The following is a 9,423-nucleotide window of genomic DNA, read 5'->3' as shown; positions in this document are numbered from 1 at the left end:
TTTCTTTATATCTATAACTTACAGTAAGTAGTATCCTGTGCTTGCCAATGTATAACATTATGCTTGATGATGCTGTAGTTACCATACTGTAATATTAACAAATCTTTTGTTTATCAATATCCTCCAGTGCTGTTATTCAATACTTGGAAGCTATAAATGAAGTGAAGCCTAGCACTATATTTCAACAGCGTTAGCTTCATCACCTGGATAACAGATACAATTTAAGCATCCATCAAAATGGTAGGGCCACAATATTTTTAACAATGCTAGATAAATTAGAGGTTGTTTTTCAGCTTTGTAGCATGCATTTGAAACAGATTATTAAAAATACCCCCCCCCCCGTTTCTCAGGTGATAAACAAATATGTTGGGAACAGATATAATAAAGTACAAATGAAAACAAAGGTCACTTTTATAGTTACATTACACAACTATGAAAGATGGCTGTTAAAATATATATACATATCCATAATGTATATATATACACAAACACACAACAGTACTATTACATTAATGATTAAGCTGGTGCTTATTTGGCAAAGATATTTTCAATTGTGTTTCTTGCATTTCTGGCTGCTCTTCTGAAGTCTTGTATTTGTGCCTTGGCTAACTTTTTCTGGCAGAAAGAAAATAAAAATTTCATGAGTAAAAAAAAGTATATATATATAATATATTTGCAATTCTTATATCAACATCATCAGAGCCTTTTTATATGGGTAATTTATAATACAGTGAATCAATATCTGTTGTTCATCGGTTCTTTAAAGTATGATTAATAAGGTTTGATAACCTCTTATTAGGTCAACTGCTGATGATGGGTAAATGGAATGAGAAGTAAACAGATATCAGAAATCCACTGTAATAGCAAACTTCCATTTTTTTATAAAACACATCTATTCTGTCAGTGTTCTGATTTAACTCACGAATACCTTTCAATCCATAGATAGGGAATGCTTTAATTAGAAAAAAAACAACAGTCTTGTAATTTCCAATCTTCTGTGGGCAGGACTGGTGAAAATTGTTTTTAAAGAACTAAAATTTTACAGGGATGCTCTATGTTACTGTTGCTTCTGTTTTACCAAGTCATTCATTTATTAATGACTGGAATGTAGAATGGCAGTGCAGTAGTAGTGGCAAGAATCACTAAATCATTGAGTTTTGAATGGCTCATAACTCAGTGATAATTGGTTCACTCATTTTGTTTTTTACTGCTGCTACTGTTACCATGAAAACATTATGTTGCATCTTAGTCAATTAAACAGCAACAATAACAAAAAGCCTATTTTATTATATAAAGAGGATTATACTGTTGATCCATCTTCACACAAAATAGTTTTTTTATATGTATTCAGACTGCTGGATGTATAATTCAGCTGCTTTTTTTTTAATAGGCATTAGATGTGGTCACAGTTAGACTGGTTAATGTTATCTACATGGTCTGCTATGTCTGTCAACTCTGATGACAAAAGTGTTCTTTAGCTGCTTCATAGAATTAAAAAATTCTGCTGTTCCTTCCATTCTTCATTTCTAATATGATACTGCTACTGATGTCATCTGTTCACTCCCAAAATCTTTCTAAGAACTCTCATATCTGTGGTCTCCAGTCTTTGATGAAGTGTTTTATTTGTAACACACAGCTCTCAGATCCATAAGTTAAAACTGGTTTTAACATTGTCTTGTGTACAACTAATTTACTGTTTTGACTAATTTCTTTCCTATTCTGTATAAATTTATTCAGCTGACCTCCTACCATACCATCTTTACTAATTGTGTTGTCTATTTACAGATTTAATTTGCCATCTTCACTAAACACTGTGCCTAAATATCTGAAATGTTTTACTTGTTCTATAGGTTCAACATTCACGATACAGTCGATGTTTTCAATGTTTTTGTCTATTTTCATTATGGGAGAAGATATCTAGCTTTTTTTTTTTTTTTTTTTAAAACTAACATTCCTGCCGATGTAGAAAGTATTTTTAACTTGGGTATAGTTATGTTAAAGATACCAAGCAATTTTAAACCTGGTTTTACTCCATTTTTTCCAAGTAAGCAAACAGACAAAATGTCAAGTTTGTGCCTGCAATTTATGCAAGACTAGCTGATCCCACAGGTAGTGCAAGACCAAGGCAACTCGTGGTAAAAGTGGAGCAAGCTCTGATCACTAATCTTAATATTTACCCTTAATGCCAAAACACATCTCCAAGAAGGGGATGTATGATGTTTTGTATTAAAGGCAAGGGGCCACTACCCAGACCGGTTTCGACCTTTATTGAGGTCTCATCATTGGGAGCTAGGCTAGAAATACCAAGATTTAGTAATGCAGAGCTTGTAAGTATTTTACCAAAACAAGTTACCATAAGGTGTTATAACCTTATTAAATAAAAATCTCGGAGGAGATATAGATGTAGAAAGTATTTTTAACTTGGGTATAGTTATGTTAAAGATACCAAGCAATTTTAAACCTGGTTTTACTCCATTTTTTCCAAGTAAGCAAACAGACAAAATGTCAAGTTTGCGCCTGCAATTTATGCATTACTAAATCTTGGTATTTCTAGCCTAGCTCCCACTGATGAGACCTCAATAAAGGTCGAAACCGGTCTGGGTAGTGGCCCCTTGCCTTTAATACAAAACATCATACATCCCCTTCTTGGAGATGTGTTTTGGCATTAAGGGTAAATATTAAGATTAGTGATCAGAGCTTGCTCCACTTTTACCACGAGTTGCCTTGGTCTTGCACTACCTGTGGGATCAGCTAGTCTTGCATAAATTGCAGGCGCAAACTTGACATTTTGTCTGACAATTTCTGATGGCACAGTCGTAATAAATAAATAAATTTTTCAGAAATGAATATCGAAAAACAATTACTGTTTAGACAAAGGGATTCGCTCCAGCCAGAGGCAATTCCTAAGTTTTAGAATATCGTGCATGTGATTTAGCATAGTTATGAAATTGAGAATGGGGGGGTCTAATTGAAAGAAAGGATTAACTGTAGTACACTAAATCAAGCAACGGATTAAGAAAGATGGAGTCATGACTGTTAAGTATAATATGTTAAATGAGTTCAAATAAACACGATAAATAAGTAGATATTTTGAACAAAGTATAGAATCAAAACTTAAAGAAAATAAGTACAGTCAACCCTCCTATAACGCGATTAATTCGTACCGCGTTATATGGAAACCGTGTTATAAGAAACTCAGATTTAACGTGCAAACCAGGTTAATTCGTGCCGCGTTATATAGAAACTGTATACCGCGTTATATGGGAACCGCGTTGAGTGAAACTCGGAAGTAAGTAAAATCACTTGTTAATCAGTTTGATTCGTTCAGTGTTGTATGAAAATTGCATTCTCAGAGCGTCAAGTTACAGTGCATACGGTTGTGGAAAAAATTTTACAAACACAAAAGGCAAGATAATATGTTAAGTACAATAAAATTATCTTTATTGAATCGAAGAGTTCACACAAGGAAATGATAAAAAAAAATCAAACTAAAACTAAACTAAACTCAAAAACTATTTTCCAACAAAACCAAGAAAATTATGTAAAATTGCGTAACATAATTTCATGTGTATTGAAAGCTTTTAACACTCGTCCTCGCTTTCAAATATGAGTGGCCTAACTCTTCGTCTTTTAATGGGCCAAATGTCTTCCTCACTTGACAAATCTTCATGTTGATTTTCAATCGTAGCTTTTTTTTCTAACTGTACTAAAACCTCTCTATACGGAGCTAAGCAGTTTCTTAACTCTCTTTTAAACTTTGCGCTGCGCACCATTGAACGATCAGTTTGAGCGAAATGAAGTTCTAATTCTTTAGCCAAATTTTGCCCTTTTTTTCATATCATATAAATTGAGATTTGGCACCCATTCGTTTTTCATATTTTCGTCTACCAATGCATTTGAGGTAGATGCATCAACTAATTCCATCAATTCTTCTACTATTTCTGCAACTAGGAGTGAAATATCATTTCTTGCTTGAACCATTTGAGGCAAAAGAGGTTTCCAACATGTATTAAGTGTTGATGGTTTAATTTCCACGCAAGCTGATGACACAGTTCTAATACAATCTAAAATAGAGAATTCCTTCCACGCTTGAATAAGAATTTTATTTTCATCATTTTCTAATCTGTCGAAAATGGTTTGGAAAAATTGGCGTGTGTAGTACATTTTGAAAGTTTGAATGACTCCTTCGTCCAAAGGTTGTATTAATGACGTGCAGTTAGGAGGAAGGAAAACAATTTTTACATTTGGATGATCCAGTTCCTTGTTGTGGCAACCAGCGTTATCAAGAACCAATAAAACTTTAAAATACAAATTTTTTTTTTATCGTATAGTTTTCCACCGGGATAAAACAATTATAAAACCAGTCCTTAAATAAATCTTGAGTCATCCAAGCTGTTTTAATAGATCGCCGGAATATAGGCAATTGGGTCTTATTAATGTTTTTCATTACACGAGGAGTTGAAGAATGATTTATTATCATTGGTTTTATCATCAGATTCCCTGATAGATTGCTGCACATATGAAGAGTGATACGTTGTTTTGAAGGTTTAAACCCTGGAGCACGCCTTTCATTTTTCGAAATGAAGGTTCTAGATAAATTCATGCTATAGAGAATCTTCTTAAACCAATTAAGTTGATGGAATGTTGTTGAACGGAAACCGCGTTATAGGAGGGCTGTCGCAATTTTGGCTCCGCGTTATATGGAAACCGTGTTATAAGAGTACCGCGTTGTAGGAGGGTTGACTGTATCATATATATTACAAAGGTGCAAATGACTCACGAATTTTACAATAGCAACTGTTATTTTCGTGTAAGGTATAGTATCATGTCAACATAACTGTTATTGGCATGAAAAGTGTAATATCATCGTATAACAGCTGTTATTCTTATATAATTTATCTCAACAGTCAACGAGCGTGTAACCTCTCTGTCTGACTGTGGAGAACCAAAACCGGTTAATCCTGTACATAAGATTGTTATTTTTAAATTAAAAAAAAAAATTATCTATATATACCTATATATATATATATATATATATATATATATATATATACACATAGCATCATCCTTCGAAGTGACAGCAAGGAGCATGCGTTGTTCAGATACGGCTTTATTTTTAGTAAATATATATGATATCACTAATCATTATTAGTGGTATTTTCCTTTCCTTTTTGACTGTGCAGTTAAGTGTGTTTTGTTTGACTATGAATCTTATTACATGATACTGTTTAAAAAGCATTCTTCATGGCACTGATACATATGAGAAAAATGGCAACCCAAACAATAGATATTCAATAATTTCAATACGAGGAATTTAGTGCGATAGTGTGTGTATTCACTGCCAAGAGTGAATAGTCTGTGGTACAAAAGCGATAGCAAAAAGAGAAAGAGAGTGTCAGAAATGTTTAGTAAGTAAGTGCAAGAAATACAAGACATGTCAAAAGTAGGAAAATGAAGTAACTAATCATTAAAAATGTAAGACAAAACAATGAAAGTGTTGTAGAGAATGTAGTGGAAGGAGTGAGTGAGACTATGAAAGAAGTAGCTGAAATATTAACATGGATGATGAGGTGACAGTGAGAAGAAATAGCACACATGCATAATCCTTCATGGGATAAAACATGAGCTTGAGCAACTGATTGGTGTGTGGTACAGAAGAAAGGAGGATGAAAGAAAGTGAATGGGAAAAGTATAAAAGTGCAAGAATCTGGGAATAAGAAAGTATTGTATGGAGATTTGATGATGTTATGTATTAATGAGAAAGTCACAAAAGTATATTTCCTAGATGTGTGAAGATCAAGGATATTAGTGAAGCTGTTAGAATGCAGAAGAAAGAAGTGAATGAAATGATTCTTTGGCAAGCATGTATGGTTTGAAAGGTGAGAAATTTGCAACGAGAGAATATTTGAAAGAATTACTGATAAAAGCGGAAAAAGAAGAGCGAAAAAGTACAGATTGTGAGTCTGCTGCAGTGGTATTGTAGGACTGGATTGAGAAGCATCATGATTGCTAATGAGTCACTGAAAAGATTGTGCAGAAGGAATGGTATGCAGTTTTTAGAGGCATGGAGTGAATTTGATAGATGAAAGAACTTGTATATCTGACGGACTGAAATTGAATGGATTTAGCATTAGATGTTTTGAGAAAATCACGGAAACTAGAGATATTAGGAGGGAAGAATGAGGTATGTGTGTGCTGCAACCATTGAGACAAATGAGTATAAGTTCAGAAATGACTGTGAACATCTGGGTGCAGTTTCTCGGATTTTGAATTTGAATGGGTTGGAAATGGCTTTGGGGATGGTGAATGGGGCATTAGGGCATGTACATGGATGCTAGAAGTATAAGAAATAAAGGAGAGGAGTTTTTGACATCGGTCAGCTTGACTTGGCTGAAAATTATCACCATCAGCAACCCTGGTTGACAGAGAATGATGTAGTTACAGCGTAAGGGATACTGCATTTTCAGAGAAGATAGAGAGAACATGGTAGGAATAGGGGTATTACTAATGATAGTTGAAGAACTTAAATGAACAAAAATAGAAGTTAAAGAGGATTTTAGATCTGAGGGAGATGATTCATTTGAGGCCACCTGGTGTGAGAATAGGAGAAAATATTATATATTGCCGGTTGTTGCTACAGACATTGTGTCCAGAGGAAGATGTGGATGCCATGCATTGCCAAAATAGTATGAGTGCAGTTATCATAACTGTTTGGCCTGCATTCCAGAGGAAGATGTGGATGCCATGCATTGCCAAAATAGTAGGAGTGCAGGCCAAACAGTTATCATAACTTCACTTATGAGAATATAGACTAGAAGGAGGAAACAGCACATGGCAAGATGGAAATGGGATTTATACAGTTACTAAGGGATAATTACCTGACACAGCATTGCTGGAGGGGATGAAAGGTTTGAGAATGTTGTATCTGATAATAGCATCAGAAGACCTAACTACACAAGTAACTCTATCCGTGATCAGGGAAAGTGACCAAGCAAGTCTTGTTCTGGGATTTGCTCAAAATGTGGAATTCAGAGTCAAGAAAGGGTTTATGATGAACTACAAAGCTGGCAATTACAACAAACTTAGGAGATGGATTGGAACAGTGCCATGGCATAAGAAACTACAAAGAAAGAATGTCGGTAGTGCATGGTAAGTGGTCAGGAATTGTTTGAGAGAGGCAGTATCGGACTGCATACCTACGGTCGGGAGGATAAACCGGTACAGATTAAATCAATGTATAAGCTAAGTGAGCCAAAGTATACTGATGGTAGGAAGGTGAGACTAGTAGTAGAAATAGTTGAGGTACTAAGTGATCATTTTGAAAGGGTGTATCATCCAGATGGAAACTTTGCAGTTACTGATGTGAGAACTGAGGAAGACAAAACTGGATGTGCTCAACATACTGAAATATAGCAATATGAATGCAGCAGTTGGATTGGATGGTATGTCAGCTCATGTGCCACAAGAATGTGCAAGAAATCTGGTAGTATTTCTGACAAAGTTGTTCAATGTAAGTCTCAGCTTTTGCAAGGTTCAAGGTGGAAAGAGGGCAAGATAGTTCCATTGCATAAAGGCTGCTCAAAGACAGAAGTAGTAAAATAACAGATGAATTAGTATCTTAAGAGTGATGGCTAAATTATAGTAAACATTTGGTGAAAGTAAAATTCAGGAATGGGTGGATAGGAATATGATACTCTATGGGGGAAGCATGACTTTTTAAAAGGTGGATTCTGCCGAAGTAATTTATTCACAATTCATAATAAAGTGACAGCAGAATTGGATAAAGGAAATGATTACATTATGATACTACTGGAATTTGCAAAAGGTATTTAAGAGAATACACCAAAAACTATTACATAAGTTGGAACAAACAGGAATGGGTATAAAGCTGGTGAAATGGATGGGGGAGGGGGAGGGGTTGATAGACATCAGAGGGTAAAGTGGAATCAAGACAAATGCAAATGACTAGTAGGGTGCCCCCAATGCTCTTTACTAGGGACACTACTCTTTAATTTGTATATTAATGTTATAGAGAAAAATTTAAAGGAATATTCAACTGTTTGTTGATACAAAACTGAAGATGGCAATAGCTGATAACAGCGATGTACATATCCTGCAGGATGATTTAAATAAATTGGCAGTGCAAGCAAAGGTAATCATTTCAATGTTTCGATTAGGTGTGTGCAAAATATAAGGTAATGATGCACTTTGGGATGAAAAGATTACACATTTTGTATCATACTGATAGTAATGAATTATAGGAGAAACTTGATGAGGCTATTGATCTGGTGGCTATGGTTTGGCCACCTATTGATTAGTCACTGATAGGTCTGTGGAATGCTCTCTGCAAGATAGGCTGAAGGTGAGTGGGTTGCAAAGTTTAATTGTTAGGCAGATAAGAGGGGAGATAATAAAAACTGATAAGATATTAAAAGGGATTCTATAAGAATGACAAAAAAGAAATTAGATTTTTTGCTTGCAGAGTGGTGAATGAGTGGAATGGATTGACAGTTAGTTGTGAATGCCCTGACGATTTGACTTCATAGAGATATCTGTATAATAATATTTTGACAAAAAACCTTAGACCAAGGGCTTAAGTTACTGAGATATGGATCTGAAAGATGGGTCATGATCACTCAGGTCAGAGGGCATCGAAATGGTTACTGAGGGAGATCAGAGAAAAATGATTGCTAATGAAATTAAAAACAATGATTAAGCTCGATTAAAGACTTTGAGAAGTTCATCTTTTGTTACAGTTAATTTCAGAAGGAAATGTTCCTGCTTTACTTATTTACATGTAAAATACAATCACAGAATGTATCAAGGAAAAATGGAATCAGTAAAGAAAATATCAGAACAACTAAGTTTAAAATCTTAGGAATTAGTCAACACAGATAGTCAGGAATAGATCACTGATATTAAAAACATTAGGATGTATTACTCTATCATGAAAGTTTAAGAGGAAATGGAGTGGCATTGACAGCTGGAAGAGAGTATGAAAAATACATTTTGGGATTCAATCCAATGTCTGATGGAATAATCCAAATCAGAATAAAGGCATATTCAATGAATGTCATATTCATACAGGTGTATGCCCTAATACATATGAAAGCAAAGAGGAAGTATGAAAATTTTATGGTAAAATTTTATGTTATCAATACCATCCACAACAGGTATTAGTGGTATTGATAATGAACATTTTTTTTTTATAGCACCAAGGGATTAGAATGTAAAAGGGTGAGAAAAAGAAGAAGAAGGTATCACTGGAAAATTTGGATGATTGATGTGAAGGTCTCCTCACAGTTATACAGCTTTGACCCTTAAGTACCCCCATTCATCAGCCAAAGTTCTCCACATTCCTTTAATGGAATGTGGAGAACAGACCAGGGCTTCTGACCTGATGTCCAATCCTCACCTTCTCGT

At 34.8% G+C, this 9,423-nt stretch overlaps 1 protein-coding gene across 2 annotated transcripts in view; it reads right to left on the bottom strand.

The window, feature by feature from the left end:
- Nucleotides 1–393: 393 nt before the first annotated feature.
- Nucleotides 394–9,423, bottom strand: part of Det (baculoviral IAP repeat containing deterin) — a 64,731-nt gene continuing 55,701 nt past the window's right edge. For both annotated transcript variants that reach the window (XM_090397380.1, XM_090397381.1), the window contains exon 4: nucleotides 394–615. In XM_090397380.1, coding sequence (XP_090253506.1) covers nucleotides 529–615 — 87 coding nt within the window. In that variant the 3' untranslated portion in view covers nucleotides 394–528. The remainder of the gene's footprint in view (nucleotides 616–9,423) is intronic.

Source organism: Typopeltis vanoorti, chromosome 9 (assembly GCF_054136105.1).
Source record: "Typopeltis vanoorti isolate ZY-2024b chromosome 9, IOZ_Tvanoo_1.0, whole genome shotgun sequence".
NCBI lineage: Eukaryota > Metazoa > Arthropoda > Arachnida > Uropygi > Thelyphonidae > Typopeltis > Typopeltis vanoorti.
This window is presented reverse-complemented; position numbering and strand designations above follow the sequence as displayed.